At 41.1% G+C, this 24958-nt stretch overlaps 1 protein-coding gene across 1 annotated transcript in view; it reads left to right on the top strand.

The window, feature by feature from the left end:
• Window positions 1-24958, top strand: part of adarb2 (adenosine deaminase RNA specific B2 (inactive)) — a 221513-nt gene that overhangs the window by 167810 nt on the left and 28745 nt on the right. The window contains exon 4 of the mRNA XM_060869592.1: window positions 12937-13051. Within this exon, the coding sequence (XP_060725575.1) occupies window positions 12937-13051 (115 nt within the window). The remainder of the gene's footprint in view (window positions 1-12936; window positions 13052-24958) is intronic.

The raw sequence follows: 24958 nt of genomic DNA, 5'->3' as shown, positions 1-24958 counted from the left end.
CGCCAATGGCTCAAACGCTAACCACGGTCACACTGCTCTGTCTGTAGTCCCACCTCAATCTGACAGTTTGGTTTGTTTCTTCAATTTTGGCCAGAAACACCTTTTTACAGTTATACCAATTCATTTCAGAAACCCTTTTCCAGCCAGTCCTTTACAAGCAGTGCTGTTCTTCAGAGATGAGGGTCAACAAGTTCTGAGATCAGCTGTAAGACCAACACATTTTCAAGTCAGTGACATTGTATGTCAGCTTAAATATCAGTGCCAAAGCTCTTGTAGAGCTTGAAGTAATAAGCATTGTGAGGTAATAAAGGGGTTTGGAGTAATGAAACATGTTTCAAGGGGTTGGGGGGATGCTGAGTAAATTGAGAGGTTATAGAGTTGGCAAGACTGGAGTTGATGAAAGGAGTTTGAAGATACCAGTGTTGACCAAGTAAGTGTGTGGCTTAGGGAGGCTGAATTGTGATCCAGTGAGGACTTGCAGGGAGGCTGAATGGGTGCTTAATGTGAGAAGGTGCAATTATATAAGTAAAAATTACAAGTAAGGCTTTAGAGGAGGTTAAATTGAGGATGAGATGAGTGAATGAGATTATGCAGGCTGAATGGGTTGGCTGAGAGGAGTTAGAAGGAGTCTGGTGACTGAGAAAGGAGGCTGAAGAGGGACCAAATTTGGAATGCAGGGAGATTGTACAGATGTTGAAGAAATTTAGAGGGATTCTGAATGAAGGCTTAGAGAATTTGTAGCCTGTGCCTATGTCAGGTGTCATCGGGCATCAAGGCAGGATACACCCTGGACGGAGTGCCAACCCATCACAGGGCACACACACACTCTCATTCACTCACACAATCACACACTAAGGACAATTTTCCAGAGATGCCAATCAACCTACCATGCATGTCTTTGGACCGGAGGAGGAAACCGGAGTACCCGGAGGAAACCCCCGAGGCACGGGGAGAACATGCAAACTCCACACACACAAGGTGGAGGCAGGAATTGAACCAACCCTGGAGGTGTGAGGCGAACGTGCTAACCACTAAGCCACCGTGCCCCCCTGTTTAAGTTTTAATAACTGTTTATTTCTGAGTGTATATTCTGCACGATTCTCCAAAACTATATAGGTAATTAGATCAATACTTCTAAGTGCATCTCAGAGTGTAGATATAACTGATTTTCAAACATGTATCTCCATCAGCCTCCATTAAGAAAGGTTAGGGTTAGGGTTAGTCCTTGTAGATGTCCTTGTGTTTCTGCTAATCTCCAGCAGGGAGGCTGAATGGGTGCTTAATGTGAGAAGGTGCAATTATATAAGTAAAAATTACAAGTAAGGCTTTAGAGGAGGTTAAATTGAGGATGAGATGAGTGAATGAGATTATGCAGGCTGAATGGGTTGGCTGAGAGGAGTTAGAAGGAGTCTGGTGACTGAGAAATGAGGCTGAAGAGGGACCAAATTTGGAATGCAGGGAGATTGTACAGATGTTGAAGAAATTTAGAGGGATTCTGAATGAAGGCTTAGAGAATTTGTGCTTGAGGCTGATAGGAGATGTAAGTTGTCTGAGTGGGGACTGAGAATGAAGGCATCAACAGTCGTTTGAAACAAGGCTGGGTGGGATATGCAAGGAATATAAGGGAGGCTGAAATGGGGGTTGAGTAGAGTTAGAGGGAGTCTGAAAAAAGCAGTTTATGGAGGGTAAAGGGAGGCTAAATCTTACTGTGAGGAAATGAATGGAGTCTGAATGGGGGCTAAGTAGATGGTTGCTTAGGTGAAATGGACTGAGAAGATTTTTAGGGAGGTGAAATGGAGCTGAGAGGAGTTGAAGGGAGTCGGAAACGGGGGCGTAAAAACTTTATCAAAGATGAGATTTAATAAGGAATTGAAAGGAATTAAAGTAAGGTTGACTGGGGTTCGAGAGAGTTTAGTAGACTAAAGTGGGCCTGAAATGAATAGAAGGAAGGACAAAGTTAAGAGGAGTTGTAGGAAGGCTGAATTGGTGGCTCTGAGGAGTTGAAGGCATTTTGAGGGGGCAGCAATGTATTTTGTGTTAGTGCTGGCCCAGTAGGCTGTTCTGACTGACAGCTCCCTGCTGATGGAGCTAAAAGCATGGCTGGCTAAAAATCTGTCTCACAGGCTGCAGGGCCATCTGGACCTTGCACATATTAAAAGGTTGTACACTGTTTGAGGCAACATTGCAAAGCTGTGCACAGTTCGTCTTGCAGGGAGGGGCTTTGTCAGCAAGAGTTGTGTTTTTGTTAGAAAGCCAAAGGCCAACTAAGTGTAAAAGCAGGGCAAAGGGGAGAAACAAAGTGCAGGTCCTTCATGACTCACAGACCTTCATGCCAAAAGAGAGAAAGAGATCAAGAGACAGAAGGAAACCTATAATATCACATCCAGGGCAAAAAGGGAGAGTAAAAAAGACAGAATGCACAGCGGGCTTTAATAGACTAGTTTGGTAAAAACAAACAAAAGTGAAATGATTGTGTGTCTAAACCCTGTACTGAGATTTTCCAAAACTCCCTTGGTAAGGTTTTACCACTGAATGGACATCAACTTTTATAAGGTCCCCCCTTGTTGGCAGGCACAAGGATGATACAGCACCAGGGAGACACATAAAAACTAACTGAATGAATTGTTAAATACCTCTATAAAGAAATATAAGACAAGGTTTGTTTTTTTTCTGTAGCCATGGCTGCTCTGCCAAGCTCTGATAAGGTACTGAGAGAGTGTGAGGGTGGAGAGAGAGTGTTTTTCACACACAAGAGTGTGATTGGATTCTCAGAACTGCAGACAACCGCCATTGCCATGCAGCTGATAATGCATGTTAATACAATGACAGGCGTTAATTGTATGACTATCGAAACATTACCACTGTCATATAACAATGTTCCTGGAGCAGAATTTCAGTTACATATACTCATGATTTATTCATTTGCTACGTTTATGAAAAGGCAAATTGCTCAGTCTGCAATGACATAAATCCTTTAATGTCCCAAAAACAAGGTTTTCTTATTATTATTGTATTATCTAAAGAGCCATCAATTAATGTCTTGAACTTGCCCACAAATTAATGTCTTTCTAGTGTCTTCTTGTGAAAAAATCCTGTTTTATTTAGATCTGCTTATTTTTGCACGTGAATGCCTTCTATAAAATCTTCTATGTCTTTCCATAGACATACAGGAATGTGTTGATTCCAGCAGCAGCTCATGACCATGTTATGACCCTATATTTCGGTTGGTCAGGATGACATTAATAATGACGTAGCCTTAAATAAAATTGAGAGGATGTCACCCTTGATTGCTGTGTAGTTTATTTTATTTTTAGAGTAATAATAATGCAATAATAACTCTATAGAGCAAGATTGTTCCTCCCAATGATTGCACAATTTCTAGGAACTGGCATATATCCTGCAAATAGGTGCATTTAAAAGAAGAGAATAAGAGAATATAATAGTATTCCATTCATTCATTCATTCATTCATCTTCTACCGCTTATCTGATCTACCTCGGGTCACGGGGAGCCTGTGCCTATCTCAGGCGTCATTGGGCATCAAGGCAGGATACACCCTGGACGGAGTGCCAACCCATCGCAGGGCACACACACACACACGCATTCACTCACACAATCACACACTAGGGACAATTTTCCAGAGATGCCAATCAACCTATCATGCATGTCTTTGGACCGGGGGAGGAAACCGGAGTACCCGGAGGAAACCCCCGAGGCACGGGGAGAACATGCAAACTCCACACACACAAGGTGGAGGCGGGAATCGAACCCCGACCCTGGAGGTGTGAGGCGAACGTGCTAACCACTAAGCCACCGTGACCCCCCATAGGATTCCATATCATATATATATATATATATGTGCCATATATGATGTGCCACACCTACCACTACAGGTGATCCACCATTAGTCCTAACCCTCACTCCCTTGTGTTTCTAGTGTTTCATCAATATTGACCTTGTTTACATGTATTAATAATGGATCACACTGATGAATTTTCCATGATTGACCTTGACTTCTTGTTCTCTTCTTTTGGACCATGACTGTAATGTCAAACTAAAAATAAAAATAAATATATCTAACCTTGTTTGGCTCTAAATAATTTACAAAGTGGGTCAATAGTTGTTCAAAAGCCCCTAAAATACTACATCATATTACATTTCTGTTCCTTAATAATAAACCCATCTAACCAACATCGTAGTATCTGCCGAACCTTTGAACCTAAAGGCGTCCTTGTGGAATGCTAATCACTACTCAAGAACTCCTTTCAGTGCTGAAGCCCTTCGACTAACCTCGGCTCCCGGCGGATAGCCTTCTGGGTCAGGGAGCAGTAGAGAAAATTTCCCGGCTGACATTTTTGTTCCCGGTACAATATTGACTTCTGATGGGAGAAGGCAGCATCATTGCGGCTGACATTTTGCATTAGCTGGGAAATAAATGTGGTGCACACTGATAGGGAGAGCCGTAGTAGAGTTGTACTTTTTAAATGGTGTTGTAATGCAGGAGCGAATACTGACCGACTAGATTCTAAGTTGTGGTAATGTACACAGACTTCAGTGTACCAGAGGCTGCCTTATTGTAATTAAATTGTTTTTCAGAAAATTCTAAACCACTACTTTAAAAGATTTGTGTATGAAATTAAAGTCTATTCAAGTAAAGACATGAAATGGCTTGCTAACAATCGTCTAAATAAACGTTAATTATTATGATTAATAATATTAATTAATAATGATTCATTTTAGCTTTAAATAGGACAGTTCTCTAAACACATTCCTCTCTGTCCATTTGTGTTTAAATTACAATTTAGTTGTGTTTTGTTTTTATATCTGTATATAGAGTCTTGTTACCCATGTCATCAGTTAGCTAACAAGGATAGAGAAAGTAAATAAAACATTTTATGGAAGTTCTCACTAGGAAAAATTGTCATTTTTCCGAGCTATTTTTTTTTTTTTCAATCTTGAAGCTAATGTCTGGACTGATGAGCTGCTTTTAGCTAAATAACAGAGGACCTGCTTACAGAAGGGATTCTGGTTCATGTGTAGAAAATTACAATAGCAGAACTACAGTTAGCTTTTGTCTTTTTGTTTTGTTTTCTCATATATTTATTCACTTTACTGTAGTATTTATTTAAGTACTGGGTATGGCCATAGTCCATATGTTGATGAGACTGCTTGTATGATATCTGGGAATAACTGAGGAGCTGGTGAACCTCACATCATCATACAGGTTTAACTGAGGTGTTCTGGAGCAGGAAGGACCTTCCACTAAGTGTTAAAGTGTGTGTGTGTGTGTGTGTGTGTGTTTGGGGTGGAAATAGACATAGAAATGTTTATTTCAGATTAGATCTATATATATTTAAATTAAAACTTTGATGATACAAAGAAAAAAGTTTGACTGATTTTTTTTAATGTATATACAAATTGAAAAGTAACATGCCATTTATTAAAAAGTTAAATTAAAATTATTATTCTACTTCGAATCTCAAAGGGTACCCCCGGCAAAAAAAAAAGGATTTCAGCCAGCAAACTTTTATTAAACTGTCAAACCAGCGTAGTTTTATTTCATGCCTCATCTTATGCTGTGCCTTCAGTGAATCGTGGCATTTGGTGGCATATACCGTAGTTTGTTCACACTAGTGTTCTGGTGTTCTTAAGGTGTGTCTACGAACACATGCGAACACGACACCCACAAAAAGCACAAACTGATTTACTGAAAAGGTCTAAGGAGGATTGAAGCTTTCAAATGAGTAAAACAACACATCTGTTTTGTGTGTACACCTTAATGAATATGCAGCATCCAAAGGTGTGAATTCCACAGAGGAAATCAGTGCAAGTAGATTAATACAGTGTGATTTACTGCTAAAGATTAAATTCAGAATGTTAATCAAATGTATGACTTTGTGTCTCAATATCTGGGCCTGTATTCTTAAAGATTCTAATAATGATCTCAGAGAGCTTCTAATTTAGCTTGAACTTTTATCTTATAGAGTAGGCGGGGCTTAACCTGTTACTAGGTGACACATTGTTTTGAAGACTGTGATTGGTTGTACAATAAATAAATAGGAGCGCTTTTAAAATCTGGTCTATTATAAACCTTCACTTTGTCTCTATGTTAAGATATTTGAGACTATGTCGTGTAGGGATTACGTTCGTGATCGATCATATTAGAGACGTTCGAACATCTGTATGTTATAAATGTAATAAATGTAATCTAAATGTAAATGTAAACATCTCCGACACAGAGCAGAAATGTCATAGAGACAAATTATTATATATATGTCTGCCGCTATGGCATTTCAGCTCTGTTTTTGGGATGTTCGTGTATGTATAAATGACATAGCGGCAGAATGTGTATATATATATATATATATATACACATTCAGCCGCTATGTCATTTATAGATACACTACCATCCCTATATACCATCCCTATATACCATATATATATATATACAGTATAAAGGCAGAAAAGTTAAAAATAATCCCTACACAATGTAATCTGTATCATCTTATTAACTCACTATCATTATCAAATATTATATACAACACATTTCTTCTCCCTCGTCACCTTTCAGCCATTTTCTCCTCTGATAAAGAAACTCTTAAGCCTCTTAAAAGTCTTCCTCACTTTCCTAACACTTTTTGACCTTATGAGCTCTTTTAATGGTTAAGATGCTTTATGAATAAATTTCATCTTTCCTAAGATTTTCTCTTTAATTCCAAGAGGAAACGCCTACATTTCTAAGAATTTGCATCACTAGGAAAAACTCTTTACACTAAGGATTTCCATGAAAATGGGCCCTGGCTCTTAAAATGATGACATATAGTGAAGTTGGATTATCAGAAGCCAAAAATTTAAATTTGCTCATGTTTTGTCGTGTCCGTGTTAAGTATCGAATGTTTTTGTCATGTCTCGATCCTGAGCGGTGGTTAATATGAAGCTCAAATGAAAGTAGAGACTCAGAGCTTTAAGACTGTATTTATTCATAAGTGTTTCTGTTTTTTTTCCTATAATACTAGGAGCAATATATTTGTAGAAAAGGTCCACAAAACATTTTTTATTCACAGAAATCATTGTACAGTAATTGGTAAAATCGAACCCATTTTTGCTCTCCCAGATGCCGAAAGTGCTTGTTCATAAACATCTAAAATGTGAAGGTACTATGTTCAACCCTTAAAATTCTGTGTAAGTTTATCCCACTGAAAGCCAACAAGAGTCATGACTCATTTTACCTCAGACTCACAGTCAGAAAATCATTCATTTATACTGATTGAAAAAGTCGATACTCATCCCGTCTGCATAAAGGAACACCAGTGTACTGATAAAAAGGGTTAAAAAGAGCTTGTGAATAGATTTCCAAACATAATTTCTTGATAAGTCGAATAAATACATCTTGTCTACACTCTTTATTATACATGTACTGTATAATGAACTGCTGAATAATGACAGCAAGTTAGAATATTTTGCATATTGTCAAAATGATCTAGCAATATTTGAGTTTTAAACGTTTTACTAATTTTAAGCTTGAAATGGTCTTTTTATGTGGGCAGCTTATGACTAGTAGGTACGTAGTAGCCTAGTGGTTAAGGCGTTGGTCTATGAATCAGAAGGTTGTGAGCTTGAATCCCACATCCACCAAACTGCTATCGCTGGGCCCCCTGAGCAAGGCTCTTAACGCTCACTTGTATAAAAATGAGGTAAAATGTAAGTTGCTCTGTATAAGGGTGTCTACTATGTACTGTAAATGTAGACTATTTATAGAAAGAAGCCACATTATCTGCCAGTAAAATAAGAAAAGAGTAAAATATCTCTAGAACTAATACGAGAAATGAATAAACTTATATTTGGTTTATTGCAATCTTATAATAAGAAATTTTTGATTTTTTTTTTAAGTCGTGGCCTATTGGTTAGAGAGTTTGACTCCTAACCGTAAGGTTGTGGGTTCGAGTCTCGCGCCGGCAATACCACGACTGAGGTGCCCTTGAGCAAGGCACCGAAACCAACCCCCCACCCCCCCCCAACTGCTCCCCAGGCGCCGCAGCATAAATGGCTGCCCACTGCTCCGGGTGTGTGTTCACGGTGTGTGTGTGTGTGTGTTCACTGCTGTGTGTGTGCACTTTGGATGGGTTAAATGCAGAGAACGAATTCTGAGTATGGGTCACCGTACTTAGCCGTATGTCACGTCACTTTCACTTCACTTATTTAAATTCTAAAATTTTATTAGCATTTTGATTTGTTATGTGTTTAGCCATATTGGTAGCAGTTTTTTTTTTTTTTCATTTTATTTTTCTTACATACCCTGTTTTTAGGAACATCTATGATAGTTGTTGGAAGTTAGCTATGTTACAGTACCTGAAAGCGGCTATAAGCAGTTCTTCCCTCACCAGCCATCACCTGTATGTCATGATGCCAAAAAATACATCTTTCCTGTGGTGGATTAACGTCCTGACTGTTACAGAGTCCTGACACTGGTGACTCCTTCCTTTTAGTCACTGACGTTATAGAACAATGCGCTTTAAAAACTTAGTAAAAAGAAAACGGAACATGAAATTGCCCAGTGTTTGCTCTTCAAGTCTCTGGTCACATCATCCCATCCCAAGAAATTACTCCAGGCCTTTTCTGATTTCACACACCCCATCACAGCTGTGTTTGTCACTACACACACACACACACACACTCTTTTTCTCTCTGTAACTCTTTCATTTTTCCTTTTGACTGTTTTGATATAGAATACCTTTTTGATTGCTCTAAACATCCCAGCCCTGTTTTTGATAAGTCCCATTTCAGACTATTACATTTTAAATAAGCAGAAAATGTCTCTCTATTCATGTCTGATGAATACAGATTTGGGAGAAATGATTGCGTTTTCACTGCATAATTTTAGTAGGAATCAACTGCTTTGAATACAACGAATGGGCCCCTAATCGTGGAGACGTGATTTTCAGAGATACCGATGATTAACACGGACAGTTAAGGAAAAGTCTTTTATAGCAGGAAGAGGGTTTTTAGTTGTCTGGTGACAATTTGGATGTTTGGATACAAGCTTTACAAAAGTCATGAAAAAGTTTTCGTGAAATCTCAGCATGGCCTCGTTTCTGTGTTCTGCGTTTTTGAGAGTTTGGAAAAAAAAAAAAGACTGGAGAGGAGAGGTAGCAGGGAAAGTGTTGTTGAGTGTCTCTGGCTCAAGATAGAAATGATTTGCATGTCTCTGTCTCTCTCTCTCTCTCTCTCTCTCTCTCTCTCTCTTTGTGGTTATGTTAGAAGTGTCACTCCACTTTCATTTAAGTGACACAAGTGCAGGCACACAGGAACAAAACACTCAGAGATTGAACCTCATTTCACTAACTTTGAATAAATAACTAAAAAAAAAAAACATTTCATTTATTCTCTCTCTCTCTCTCTCGCTCTCTCTCTTTCTCTCTCTCTCTCTATTCCTCTCTCTCATGTCTGCACCTTCATTTTTGTATGGTTTAACCAGACAGATCCTCCCTGCCATCTATGTCCCATCAGTCCCGTCTATGACCTGCGTCCTTCCATCACGTACAGGTCGGATCTTCTCAGCCGATCCTGGGCCTCAGGCCATAGATATCATACGCCTTCCCTGTTTGAATAGCATCCGTGTTTGGCATCCCTCTTAATCTGTTTAATGTCACCAATAAAGCGTGTTTTATTAAGGTGACATTGGGTTTAGTGTTTAATTAAGCCTGAAAGGCATTTAAAAGAAAAGGCTCAGCTGCTGGTATGAGTAGTTCTCTCAGAAGGAATCTGTAGATATGTCTGGGGTTTTTTTTTCTGTTCAGCTGAAGACTAGAGCAAGGCATTGGTTTGGTAGTGATAGTACATTTTTCTTATGCATTAAGAAAAATTAATGTCAGGTTTATTTTTAAGACAGCGCTAATGACAGCACACTCAGATCTGATTGGTCAAAAGGTGTTGATCATGATTGATTGATTGATTGATTGTCTCCTACTGCTGTACAAAAACCTTCCAGCAGGTTTATTGACACCACTAAATGACCCATACGTGTGATTCCAAGGTTTCACACACAAGTTGTCCGGGATAGACTCCAGATCCACCTTGACAATGAGAAGTTTAATCGTGATCTTTTCCTCAGTCTATCTGAGATACAGTATGGTTTATCTGGCTCAGCTGTTGATGGTTGAGGTATACAGACCATTCATTCATTCATTCATCTTCTACCGCTTATCCGAACTACCTCGGGTCACGGGGAGCCTGTGCCTATCTCAGGCATCATTGGGCATCAAGGCAGGATACACCCTGGACGGAGTGCCAACCCATCGCAGGGCACACACACACACACACACACTCATTCACTCACGCAATCACACACTAGGGACAATTTTCCAGAGATGCCAATCAACCTACCATGTATGTCTTTGGACCGGGGGAGGAAACCGGAGTACCCGGAGGAAACCCCGAGGCACAGGGAGAACATGCAAACTCCACACACACAAGGCGGAGGCGGGAATCGAACCCCGACCCTGGAGGTGTGAGGCAAACGTGCTAACCACTAAGCCACCGTGCCCCCCCGGTATACAGATCATCACATTAAAAAAACAAGCAAAAGATGTCTCAAGCAGTGGTGGACAATACATGAAATATCTCCGGACAGCACTTTAATTGTATGTAGTTTGCTTGACGACATGTCATTCACTGGCAATTTGTGTGTGTGTGTGTGTGTGTGTGTTTTGGTTAAAGAGGATAGGATTACGTTAGAGAGGATTTAAGTTTAAGATGACTTTAAGTTTGCAATTGAGAATTTCGCTAATCTATTTCATAAAAGCTTGTATTTTTTTTTTTTTTTTGCATTTGTCTTAATGCATTTGCATTTGCCTAACCTTTGACTTCGATGATGAAAACTAAGAGAAGATAAACAATCTGAAGTGTGTTATTACATCATTTATTCTGAACCTCTTCAGTACACCTTGCTATCGATCCCACAGCTCTCTGGAACTGTACAGGATCAATGAACACGGTTCTTTCGGAAAGATATTTCCTCATATAGTGTTTTGATGGTGGCAACACTTTTTAACACTCCAAAATTTTCACTGGTCACTCCAGAATTTTCCATAGAATCAAATTTTTAACTCTTGTATGCTTGACATTTAGATTTAATGAGCTCTTATGAACTGTCTTTGGGGGTAAAGTCACTCTAAAAACAGGCCCCGTCTATCCAGATAGAACATTTTCGTCAGATCTTGTATTGATTTGGTCTCTTTAATGGTACAAGAGCCATTGCTTTTTGGTATATCCTAGAGAAATCCATAGGTGTACTGTAGAATTTTAGGTACTTGATATTTGTGCAACCTTTAACTATAAGAAATGTTGCACAGTGTCATCAGTTTCCTGAGGCTGAAGGGTCCTTAGCATCCCGTGCAGTTCCACTCACTGACCGTCATAAGCCGTGAACATCCTCTACAAAAAACACACACTCGCAGCGAGAGAGACTGCAAAGCAGACACAAAGAGAGTTTAGAAAGCATATGCTCTATAAAGCCCATTACTTCTGCTCTGCTCTGCGTGGGCGGAGCTTAATGGTGAAGCACGGCCACCATTCCTTTGCTAACCCAGTATGATAAGAGCAAGAAAGTTTAGCTAGCTAAGATTGAACTAAATTGGTTATTGGCCCAACAAAACAAACAAGTAACATTGTAATCAAAAATCTGTTTTACATCATTGATCTTCATCATTTGGAGGCGTGACATTGGATAACTTCAGTCTGTTATTAGCTACTGTTACATACAGTACATAGCATAAGATAATGTAGGTAGCCTTAATTTGTTTTAGCTATGATAAGTTTTTTTTCAGCAGGTGGCACAGTGGCTTAGTGGTTAGCACGTTCGCCTCACACCTCCAGGGTCGGGGTTCGATTCCCGCCTCCGCCTTGTGTGTGTGGAGTTTGCATGTTCTCCCTGTGCCTCGGGGGTTTCCTCCGGGTTCTCCGGTTTCCTCCCCCGGTCCAAAGACATGCATGGTAGGTTGATTGGCTGAATGAATGAATGAATGAAAGTTTTTTCAGCTTGTTAGCAGGCACACACATGTTGTAGAATAGAAATCCTACTCAGATCATTCACAGATATCCGGCACTACATTATATCATTTCCTGTGAATGTAGATTAGTATTATGATCCACCCTAGTCGTTGTTAAGGATAACCTAGCTACCCCACTGTAAAAGGTCTGGCTTGGGTTAGGGTTAGGGTTAGGGTTAGGGTTAGGGTTAGGCTAACCCTAACCCTAACCCTAACCCTAACCCTAGCACCTGCTAACTGCTGTAGTATACTGTACAGGCTACCTGGCTAACACACATGGCTCCTGCAATTCCATCATCCTTATTAGTATGTGTGTTTATGTGTGTGAATGTCCCCAATGGGGTCTAAGCTGCTAATTGCTACATGGAATAGCACAGATTTTTTTGAACCAGAAGCTGTCTGTAGTGTGAAGTGTGAAGCATGTGTGTGTGTGTGTGTGTGTGTGTGTTCATGCAGGTTGGCTGAACATCTGTCCCACAGCCTGGACAAGATTGAGTCACACCCATTTTGTAAATTCATGGACAGAGGCCAGACTATTTTTCAGACGGCTGGGTTTTTCCAGTGGTTGCTGTTCAGACCACACACATACTTACGCGCATACACACACATACACATGCCTCACACACACAGCAGTGGACAGATGGTATATCTGAGAGTACACTTTTATCCCGCTGAATAAATCACTTGGTTTTATTAGTGGAAGTGGTTCAGACAAAGATGAGCCCGTAAACACGTTTTCTAACATAAATTACTCCAACATTTAACATAATAATAATAATAATAATAATAATAATAATAATAATAATAATAATAATAAGGACCTGACGTGATTTTGCAGCAAGAAAATAACTCTTAAAGATAATGAATGTATTATGGGTTGTGTGTTTCAGGACTTTGCAGATGCCGTGTTTCATTTGGTGAGGGAGAAATACAGCGAGCTGATTGGCTGCTCCGCCCTCATGCACGCATGTCACAAAGGCCTGGCGGGCATCGTCATGACAAGAGGTAGGCTCTAATTCTCTGATACAGGGGCAGAAATGTATGATTAATGTTAGACATGTTTGATCGATGCATGGATGTCTGATATGCAGGTAGGAATCTTTGATACAGAGACAGAGATGTCTGATATAGACGCAGTAATGTCTGATACAAAGGCAGGAATGTTTGATACAGAGGCAGGAATGTTTGATACAGAGGCAGGAATGTCTCATACAGGCAGGAATGTCTGATACAGAGGCAGGAATGTCTGATATAGGCAGGAATGTCTGATACGGAGGCAGGAATGTCTCATACAAAATCAAGAATGTCTGATACAGAGTCAAGAATGTCTGACACAAAGGCAGTAATGTCTGATACAAAGGCAGGAATGTCTGATACAGGCAGGAATGTCTGATACAGAGGCAGGAATGTCTGATACAGGCAGGAATGTCTGATACAGAGGCAGGAATGTCTGATACAAAGGCAGGAATGTCTGATACAGGCAGGAATGTCTGATACAGAGGCAGGAATGTCTGATACAAAGGCAGGAATGTCTGATACAAAGGCAGGAATGTCTGATACAGGCAGGAATGTCTGATACAAAGGCAGGAATGTCTGATACAGGCAGGAATGTCTGATACAGAGGCAGGAATGTCTGATACAAAGGCAGGAATGTCTGATACAGGCAGGAATGTCTGATACAGAGGCAGGAATGTCTGATACAAAGGCAGGAATGTCTGATACAGGCAGGAATGTCTGATACAGAGGCAGGAATGTCTGATACAGGCAGGAATGTCTGATACGGAGGCAGGAATGTCTCATACAAAGTCAAGAATGTCTGATACAGAGTCAAGAATGTCTGACACAAAGGCAGTAATGTCTGATACAAAGGCAGTAATGTCTGATACAGAGTCAAGAATGTCTGACACAAAGGCAGTAATGTCTGATACAAAGGCAGGAATGTCTGATACAGGCAGGAATGTCTGATACAGAGGCAGGAATGTCTGATACAGGCAGGAATGTCTGATACAGAGGCAGGAATGTCTGATACAGAGTCAAGAATGTCTGACACAAAGGCAGTAATGTCTGATACAGAGTCAAGAATGTCTGACACAAAGGCAGTAATGTCTGATACAAAGGCAGGAATGTCTGATACAGGCAGGAATGTCTGATACAGAGGCAGGAATGTCTGATACAGGCAGGAATGTCTGATACGGACGCAGGAATGTCTCATACAAAGTCAAGAATGTCTGATACAGAGTCAAGAATGTCTGACACAGAGGCAGTATTGTCTGATGCAAAGGCAGGAATGACTGATACAGAGGCAGAAATGTCTGACATAGAGGTAGGAATGTCTGATACAGGAAAGAATATCTGAAACAGTGGAAGGAATGTCTGATACAGAGGCAGCAATGTCTGATACAGACGCAGGAATATCTGATTCAGAGGCAGGATTGTCTGACACAGAGGCATGAATGTCTGATACAGATGCAGGAATGTCTGATACAGAGAAAGAAATATCTTATACAGTGTCAATAATGTCTGACACAGAGGCAGGAATGTCTGATACAGGAAATAATGTCTGAAACAGAGGCAGGAATGTCTGATACAGAGGCATGAATGTCTGATACTCAGGCAGGACTGTCTGACACAGAGGTAGGAATGTCTGATACACAGGAAGGAATGCCTTATACAAAGACAGTAATGTCTGATACAGAGGCAGGATTGTCTGATACAGAGGCAGAAATGTCTGACACAGGGGTAAGAATGTCTGATACAGAGAAACAAATGCCTGATACAGAGATAGGAATAGATTTAGAATAGGATTCATTTTTTTAAATTATTAATTTATTTATTGTCTCATTATTGTTTGCACAGCTGCTAAAGTAGTCAGATGTAGGAATGTCTAGTGCAAAAGCCTACATTTTTATATAGAGGCAGGAATGTATAATACACAGGAAGGACTGTCTCATGTAGAGGCAGGTATTTGTGATACACAGAACTGTCTGATACAGACACAGGGATGTATGATACACACATAGGACTGTCTGACATAGACACAGGGATGTGTGATACACAGATAGGACTGTCTGATGTAGAGGCACACATGTGTAATACACAGCCAGGACTGTCTGATGTAGAGGCAGGATGTTTGACACACAGCCAGGACTGTCTGATGTAGAGGCAGGGATGTGGACACACAGCCAGGACTGTCTAGATGCAGGGATGTGTGACAAACAGCCAGGACTGTCTAGATGTAGAGGCAGGGATGTGTGACACACAGCCAGGACTGTCTGATGTAGAGGCAGGGATGTGGACACACAGCCATGACTGTCTAGATGTAGAGGCAGGGATGTGTGACACACAGCCAGGACTGTCTGATGTAGAGGCAGGGATGTGGACACACAGCCAGGACTGTCTAGATGTAAAGGCAGGGATGTGTGACACACAGCCAGGACTGTCTGATGTAGAGGCAGGGATGTGGACACACAGCCAGGACTGTCTAGATGTAGAGGCAGGGATGTGTGACACACAGCCAGGACTGTCTGATGTAGAGGCAGGGATGTGTGACACACAGCCAGGACTGTCTGATGTAGAGGCAGGGATGTGTGACACACAGGTAGGACTTTGATATCGCATCAAGTCAAGTCAAGTCACTTTTATTGTCACATCACCACAGCACATGTGCCTTGGTGAGTGAAATTCTTGGGAGAGAACTCCAGAAATCACAGAACAATTTACATACAGTAATTAAACAGAAATTAAGAACAGTTTAGGAACAGTTTACATATGGGTGAAAATGTGCAAAATGCTCAATACCAGGTAAAATGTGCAAATGTGAAAAAGATGCAATATGCACATAGTACATAGTGTACTATTAGTCATATTTACAATGCATTAGACATTATATGCAATATGCACTTTCATATATATATAAATATAAAGTATATAAAGATATAAAGTATAGATATAAATATATATGTAATATGTTAAGGTGCAACAGATTGTACAGATACAGAAATGTCCAGTGGTAACAGATAGATTAGTGTCAAATAGATTATTATATTATAATTATAATAATAAATAAATATTATTATATTTATATTTAATATATTAAAATATATATATATATTATATAATTATAATAATAAATAAAATAATCCTGCATCAGGGATGTGTGTCCTGGCTGTGTATTGATATACTGTAGACTCAGGGATGTGTAATACACAGTTAGGACTGTGTGATATAGACTCAGGGATGTGTAATACACAGTTAGGACTGTGTGATATAGACTCAGGGATGTGTAATACACAGTTAGGACTGTGTGATATAGACTCAGGGATGTGTAATACACAGTTAGGACTGTCTGATATAGACTCAGGGATGTGTAATACACAGTTAGGACTGTCTGATATAGACTCAGGGATGTGTAATACACAGTTAGGACTGTGTGATATAGACTCAGGGATGTGTAATACACAGTTAGGACTGTCTGATGTAGAGGCAGAGCTCTGGTGTAGGATTGCCGCACAGCATATTTTATTATGGTGATATAACCCAGTGAAAAGTGAACCACTGTTGTAAGACAGGAAATACAGAGTAGGGTCAAACTGAGCTTAGAGATCACTTGCTAACCAATAAATCTTACTTAGTGAAGCAGTCCCATGGTGTGATGAACTCTCTAGCTTGTAAAATTTCTGTATCATCCAGATTATTTCCTAACATAACTATTATATATGACTCTGTAGTTTAGACTCCGACTTTAGATCAGCTCTCTCTCTCTCTCTCTCTCTCTCTCTCTCTCTCTCTCTCTCTCTCTCTCTCTCTCTCTCTCTCTCTCTCTCTTTCTGTGTGTGTCTCAGAGTCATTGCTAGACTTGTGTATTAATAAGGCTGTTATCTTCAAAGATCCAGGCACGGGCAAGCGGGGTGTTTGTAGCAGGCTAGCAGACACGCAAAACTTGACAGAAACACTAGGAGCACTGTTTCTTTCTCTCTCTCTCTCTCTCTCTCTCTCTCTCTCTTTCTCTCTCTCTAGCTCTCTCTCTCTGAACATCTACTGGACATGCACCAGCAGAATATTAATGCATCTCCATCTTTGAACTGCTGCGTTTTCCTCAATCTCATTCCCTCAAAAGGAGCCTTAGTCAAGGTTTCACTGCAGCTCACTGGCCCCTTTATTGAGTTGTTTCATCCAGCAAAGGCAAAAGCAAACAGACTTGAATGTGATTCTGAATAATCTCATTTAAGCCTGGGCTGCTGCTGCCGCTTGGATATTTGGTTTTGAACATCAGATGAAGCAATGTTATAGGAGATGGAGCGTATTCGGTTACACTGGGGACATGCCTGACAATGTTACGAGCGACTCAAAGGTTCAGCTGGACAAACTGGTACAGAGAGTTATTGCTTCAGTGGGGATGTGATATTAAAAACAACATCTGGTGCCCAGAAACTTTTAATCTATAAAGTTGTTTATGGGTGTGTGGTGTGTTTTCTCTGTTCTCAGAATGTAATATCTGAAGTAATAGAATTGACATTCAGAAATAAAATGGAGTTCAGGTGATATTGTATGGAATTTTTCAAATCACTCTTCCTTATTTACCATCAGCTGGTTTGTGCTCAGGTTGTCATGTGTGTTTCATTAATTTAGGGGTCATTTTTTTCATAAAATCATCCACCAAATACAGACATGCAAAAGTGACTATGACAGGAAGTGCAATGAAGTCTCATTTTACCCTTTATAACAGTTCACTCATTCATTCATTCATTCGGAGACGGAGTGCCAACCCATTGCAGGGCGCGCACACACACACACAGACAGAAAATTTTCTACAGACAATTTTCCAGAGATGCCAATCAACCTACCATGCATGTCTTTGGACCGGGGGAGGAAACCGGAGTACCCGGAGGAAACCCCCAAGGCACGGGGGTTTCCACACACACAAGGCGGAGGCGGGAATCGAACCCCGACCCTGGAGGTGTGAGGCGAACGTGCTAACCACTAAGCCACCGTGCCTCCCGCTTTTAACAATTCACATTGTCTCAAAGCAGCTTTTCAGAAGTATAGAAAAAGAATAAAAGTTTTAAAGTTTAAAGTTTAAAATCTATCCCTAATGATCAAGCCCGAGGTGACGGTGGTGAGCAAATCCTCCCTGAGATGATATGAAGAAGAAACCTTGAGAGGAACCAGACCCAGAAGGGAACCTCATCCTCATTTGTGTGACACTGGAGAGGAAATGATGTCAATGTATATAATGTCCTTTACACAACAGTTTATAGTCGAGTGGAATTTAGCACCCAAGAGCTCCTGAGGAACTAACAGGTCAGTGTAATTTCCGAGTTCACCACAAACCCAACACTAATTCCTTCCTGTCGAAGTCTTCAAATGATCGCTGATGAAGACCCGAACACAAAGCTGACTAACGCAACAATGGCATGACGGGCTGCCTCACTCATGTTCCATTTTGCTAGCGAAACAGAAATTCGACTTATGAAACATTTTCACTCAGTATAAACAAATGAATGATTTTCTGTCTGTGTCTGATCTAAAATGAGTCAGCATTGTTGGCTTTCAGTGTGTTTTAGAAGTGTTTTTACCTCTGTTGATAACCTTACACTGAATTTTAGTGGTTGAAGATAAATTTTAAAATCTTATGAACAACGTACACAACTTACACTTGGAGCCCTTCCCATTGTCACCTAGATACAAACAGAAACTCTTATAAAACACTATAAATTCTTAAATCTCTGTCTAATTTCATGGAGCTTCATTGTGGGGTGAGACATGACAAAGATGTTTAAAATTGAATAAAACAGGGTGCAAATTCTATTTCTCATGGTTTAAGGAAACGAATTCTCAAATCTGATTGTTCTTTTAATTAAGTAATTATTTTTTTAATTCACTTATTCTAATACATTTTCATTTCTAAAGAAACAACTTACTCAGTGACTTTGCATGTGCAACCTTATAATCTTGAAAAAAAAACACAATTTAATTACTTAACACTAATTCTTTCCTGGGGGCACGGTGGCTTAGTGGTTAGCACGTTTGCCTCACACCTCCAGGGTCGGGGTTCAAATCCCGCCTCCGCCTTGTGTGTGTGGAGTTTGCATGTTCTCCCCGTGCCTCGGGGGTTTCCTCCGGGTACTCCGGTTTCCTCCCCCGGTCCAAAGACATGCATGGTAGGTTGATTGGCATCTCTGGAAAATTGTCCGTAGTGTGTGATTGTGTGAGTGAATGAGAGTGTGTGTGTGTGTGTGTGTGTGTGTGTGCGTGTGTGTGCCCTGTGATGGGTTGGCACTCCGTCCAGGGTGTATCCTGCCTTGATGCCCAACGACGCCTGAGATAGGCACAGGCTCCCCGTGACCCGAGGTAGTTCAGATAAGCGGTAGAAGATGAATGAATGAATGAATGAATGAATAATTCTTTCCTGTCTGTCTTTAATCTCAGTAATGAATTAAAAATGTCAGGAAATAGCAATGTGTGCATTATTAATCTGTTCTAACATGTTTGTAACATGAAAATAATGCACTCATTCTAATAAATGCTCATTTCTAAAGAAACAGCTTGCATGACAGATGACCCACAAAAAATACACAGTTATCTGTAAAAAAAAAACACAAGTTTTCTATGAGGAGACTTTTTACAGAAGGAGTTTCAGTGTTAGAGCTCTGTAACAGTCTAGAAGGGGTAATGAACCCCCTGATGCAGAGCATGTGGAATCTGTGTGCAGATTTAATGACAGTGAAAACACAAATAAAACAATACCAATCGTAATCCAAGTCAAAGTCCAACAAACAGGTAAACGGGTCAAAACCATGAAAGCATAAAACACACTGGTGAGCTTGGAAGTGGGTTAAAACTCGGGTAAGGGTTTCGTCTGCCAGTTTATTGGGGGCGTAGTAGGTTATGATGTTACAGAGCCCCCACTCTAAGTGAGCCCCCACTCTACCCCCATCCTCTAGGTGTTCTCTCTGGAGGTCTACCACGGGGCCTGGGTGCTAGTTTATCCAGATATACAGTAATCTGTGGAACCCCTCTGTGAGAGCTGAGTTTAGGATATCGGCCGCAGGGACTATGATTGTTCCTCCGGTCCGTATTCCTTCCAGTCCATTAGATACTGAAGGTGCCCCTCTCTGCATCTAGAGTCCAGTATGGCCCAAATCCTATAAGAGGGAGAGCTGTCGATAGGAATCTAGAATAGGAGGATGTTCCTCATGAATGTGTCTCTGGTTTGGGGTTTTATGTATGGGTTTTAGCAGGGAGACGTGGGACTTGGGCTAGTTACAGTAGGTCGGTGGGAGCAGGATTCTGTAACTTTAAATCCAAATTAAGATTCAAATTTGATGATGGCCGATGAAACGAAGGCTGAGTTTGTGACAGGGGAGTTTCAATCCGAGGTTTTGAGCCACACCCAGTCTCCGACTAACCCTAATCCCGACTTGGAACGGGTGGTGTGGACACCTTCACCTGTTGGCTGGGATTTGTTGTCTCCGTATGTCCCATTGGAGGCGAACATGGCCATTTTCCCAGGCATTTTGGCTCCATTGGATCCAGTAATTTGCGGCCAGGACACTGGATGGTTTACCAGACCTGGGGAACACTACACATTGTAAGTGTGTTAGGCCTGTGGAGGAGTGGGTGAGCAAATTTTGTGCATACTCGTCCCACAGTAGGAACTCACTCCACCGATGTTGTTCGTTTTGGAAGTAGATTCAGAGATATTGGCCAATTTCCTGGTTGAGCCTTTCCACCTGTTCATTAGATTGAGTGTCGTAGATAGATTTAAGGCTGATGTTGATGTTCAGGAGGCAGCAGAATGCTCTCCAGACTTGGGAGGTGAAATGTGTTTCCCTGTCTGACACAATATACTTAACATGGCTAACATGGGTATAGTTTCCTAAGTTCGCCATGGCGCTGAGAGAGTATTGCTCCAGTTCCATAGCTGGATGTGTTCACTTCTACAATGAAGGGTGCATCAGGATCAGGGTGTTTCAGGATAGGAGCAGTTGTAAAGCTGTTCTTCAATGCCTGAAAAGTTTTAAGCTTTTCAAAGGCTGAATTAGAGTCTTTGTGCTAAAGGATTCGTCTCGGATTGCCCTGCAGATGGGAGGTGATGGGAGTGCTCACATTTCTCAACTTTGACATAGAGCTGGTGTTGGGACAGGCATTGAAGAGCAGTCTAAAGATGGCAAATGTGTTCCTCCAAGGTGGGTGAGTAAATGAGGATGTCATTAATGTAGGCTATGATGTAGTGGTTAAGCATGTCTTGGAATTCTTGGACCACAGTTAGCCCCTACGGCATAACAAAGTACTTATAGCGCCCCCTGGTGGTGTGAAAGCCAGTTTTCATCTTCCTTAATGCGAATGAGGTAATATGCAATTTGTAAATTGGGTTTTGTAAAGATATGGGTCTCTCTGAGCTGTTCTAGGGATGCATGAACCATAGGGAGTTGACAGTAATAGAATTTAAGGTTTAGTAATCGATGGACGGAGACTGCCATCCTTTTTTTTCCCCACAAAGGAGAACCCCACTGCTGCAGGGGAATTGATATATTCCTCCATAGCTTCACTCTTGGGGATAGATAAGGGATATACGCTGCATTTCGGGAGCATAGCTTTGGGCAGGATACTATGGCACAATCCCCCCAAGCAATGTGGGGGTAATCTCATGGCTCTTTCCTTATCAATAATCTCCTTGAAATCCTGATACACGGCTGGAATTCTATTGGTGGGCTTTCCACAGAGGAGTTTTTAGGCTTTCCACAGAGGTAGATAGACAGGGGCATACTAGTGGGTTCTGTATGCAGTGTAGAAGACAGTACATTTACATTACATTTAAAGCATTTAGCAGATGCCCTTATCCATAGTGACTTACATTATCTCATTTTTTTATACAGCTGAGCAATTGAGGGTTAAGGGCCTTGCTAAGGGGCCCAACAGTGGCAGCTTGGTGGACCTGGGAACGAACTTACAACCTTCTGATTGGTAGCCCAACACCTTCACCACTAGGCTACCACAGTAGGAGGACCAATGGATGACTTCCTTGTTTCACCATTGTAGCTGAGGGTCATGTGTGTAACCAGGGAAGGCTCAAGATAATGGGGTTTGAGGGTGATAAGATGAAATAAAAGGGTATTTTCTGATGGTAAAAAAGTCCAATTTGAAGCGAGAAAGGAGTGGTTTGGTGCATGAGGTAACCTCCTTCAATTGGTTGATTGTTCCTGGCGGTGATGCGGAGTGGGGTAATACATGGTAGTGTAGGTAGCTGCAGTTGTTCATCAAGGTGATGATCAATCAGGTTAACAGTGGCTCCGGAGTTAAATAGCGCTGGAACACATGTTTCATGAGCAAGATGTAATTGAGCAAGAATAGTCAAATTATTAGTGGCAGAAGACCCACCTAGCAAGAGGGTTTCTCTGGGCATGTGATGCATCTGTGACTAGATTGACCACAATAATACTGTAGCATAGCCAAACATCGAGATAATTCTGACGTTCCTCCACTTGCGTCCTCCCCAACTCCATGAGTTCCCCCAGTTCAATGTGGGTGGGTTTAATAACCGGTCCATAGTAGCCAGTGGTCCAAGAAGGCCTGGTGACTCACTGCTGATGCATAAGATGGTCATGGTTATGTATTGCGCTAGTGGAATTTTTTTATCACGGCAGGCCAGCTCTGCTTGTAGAGGCTGTTTCGGTTCCTTGGCGTGGTTGCAATAGTCGGGCTGGTTTTTTCTCAGTTACTTTAGCCACTTGTTGGGATTGTGTTTTCTTTAGGTAAAAGTGGTCTTTGTATTTGTATAGCTGAGTTTCTTCCTGTACTTCTGCTATGCTGCATGTGTAGATACTGTACATTAATGATTTGTATGCTTAAGAAAGTATTTATCATTCCTGTCCTGGCTCTAGAGTGGAAGGGGATAAAACAGAGGACTACAGGAGAAAAAAGTGACAACATAGACCTCAGTAAATTACACAGTTACTATGTATGTGAAAAGAAGTAATCAAAAAAGATGTAGGTGGAGTCCATACAGCATTGTGTGTGTGTATGTGTGTGTAGGTTGGGTCAGTCATCTCGCATGGTACTGAGGAGTCTGATGGCTTGGAGGAAGAAACTGCACAGCAATTTATATAAAATATTAAGCTAAACAAAACTCAGAAATAACTTTGCTTATGAGCCAGGACTAAACTAAATACCTTTTTTCCCTCCTAGCTCTTTCTGTGTTGTGTTATTATTAGTAGTAAAAAAATGATTGTAAAACACAATTTCTTAATGCTTCCGGTGATCATGAAGATTAGGACCTCATTTCCTTCTACTTCATTTTCATGCATTTCAAGCCGGGGGGCACTGTGGCTTAGTGGTTAGCACGTTCGCCTCACACCTCCAGGGTTGGGGGTTCGATTCCCGCCTCCACCTTGTGTGTGGAGTTTGCATGTTCTCCCCGTGCCTCGGGGGTTTCCTCCAGGTACTCCGGTTTCCTCCCCCGGTCCAAAGACATGCATGGTAGGTTGATTGGCATCTCTGGAAAATTGTCTGTAGTGTGTGTGTGTGTGTGCACCCTGCGATGGGTTGGCACTCCGTCCAGGGTGTATCCTGCCTTGATGCCCGATGACGCCTGAGATAGGCACAGGCTCCCCGTGACCCGAGGTAGTTCGGATAAGCGTGAGTGAGTGAGATGTAAGCCGTATCACCACGACCTTTCATTTAACTCAGAAGGTAAATAGGCTTCATGCCTTTTTTAAATAAAATAAATAAAATAACATTTTGTCCATTTTTGCCAACAGACATATTGAGTCAGACATCTTTCAATCCAGAGCAAGCAAAATGTTTCCATATGATTTATCTGTGAAATTCATTCAGAAACTGTGTGTGTGTGTGTGTGTGTGTGTGTGTGTAATGGGGCTAATCAAGCTCAACCAGGATGTGAGATTTCCCCTGGTGGATCTATCGTAGCCAGAATAGATTGCAGAAATGGTCTTTTCTCCGCCTCTGGTGGATTATTACTCCACTTACTCCACACAATTGGAGCTTACAGCAATAATGTTGGACTTGTTGAAGCTGTGAGTAGTGGAAATGGAAATAGAAATGGAGATTAGTAAAAAAAAAAACAGTGTAAAATATAAACCACTGTATTTGTTTGACTCACTTTCAACGATTTGTATCAATGGATTCAGTGGTGTGAACACTTAAGCACTGTAAGTAAGTAAGTAACCTTTATTTAACCAGGATCAAATTTCTGAGAGATAAAATCTCATTTACAAGAGTGACCTGACCAAAGAGAACAATTAACAGAAGCTAATTCTGATATGGGGGGACACGGTGGCTTAGTGGTTAGCACTTTCGCCTCACACCTCCAGGGTGGGGGTTCGATTCCCGTCTCCACCTTGTGTGTGTGGAGTTTGCATGTTCTGTGAAAAAAAAAAGTGTGTGATTGCGTGAGTGAATGAGAGTCTGTGTGTGTGTGTGTGTGTGTGTGTGTGTGTGTGTGTGTGTGTGTGTGTCCTGTGATGGGTTGGCACTCCGTCCAGGGTGTATCCTGCCTTGATGCCCGATGACGCCTGAGATAGGCACAGGCTCCCCGTGACCTGAGGTAGTTCGGATAAGCGGTAGAAGATGAATGAATGAATGAATGAATGAATGATTGTATAACCCCACTCACCTCACACTCACTTCCGCCCTGCTCTCACTGACCCCAAGAGAAGCTCAGGGTCCACAATGAACCTGACCAGGATAAAGCGCTTACTAAAAATAAATGAACGAATTAACGCATGAATGAACAGAAATGCCACGCTACACAAATGCATCACACACAATAATGACTGCGTGTTCTTGATTCCTATAAATGGTGCAATTAAGAATGATTTTTGTCACTTTGTTTTGCAGTTCAAACTCAGCTTGTGTGTCTGCGAAACTGAGATAAACAAGGTTTACGATTTT

The sequence above is a fragment of the Tachysurus vachellii genome, chromosome 5, assembly GCF_030014155.1.
Source record: "Tachysurus vachellii isolate PV-2020 chromosome 5, HZAU_Pvac_v1, whole genome shotgun sequence".
In the NCBI taxonomy this organism is placed as follows: Eukaryota; Metazoa; Chordata; class Actinopteri; order Siluriformes; family Bagridae; genus Tachysurus; species Tachysurus vachellii.
This window is presented reverse-complemented; position numbering and strand designations above follow the sequence as displayed.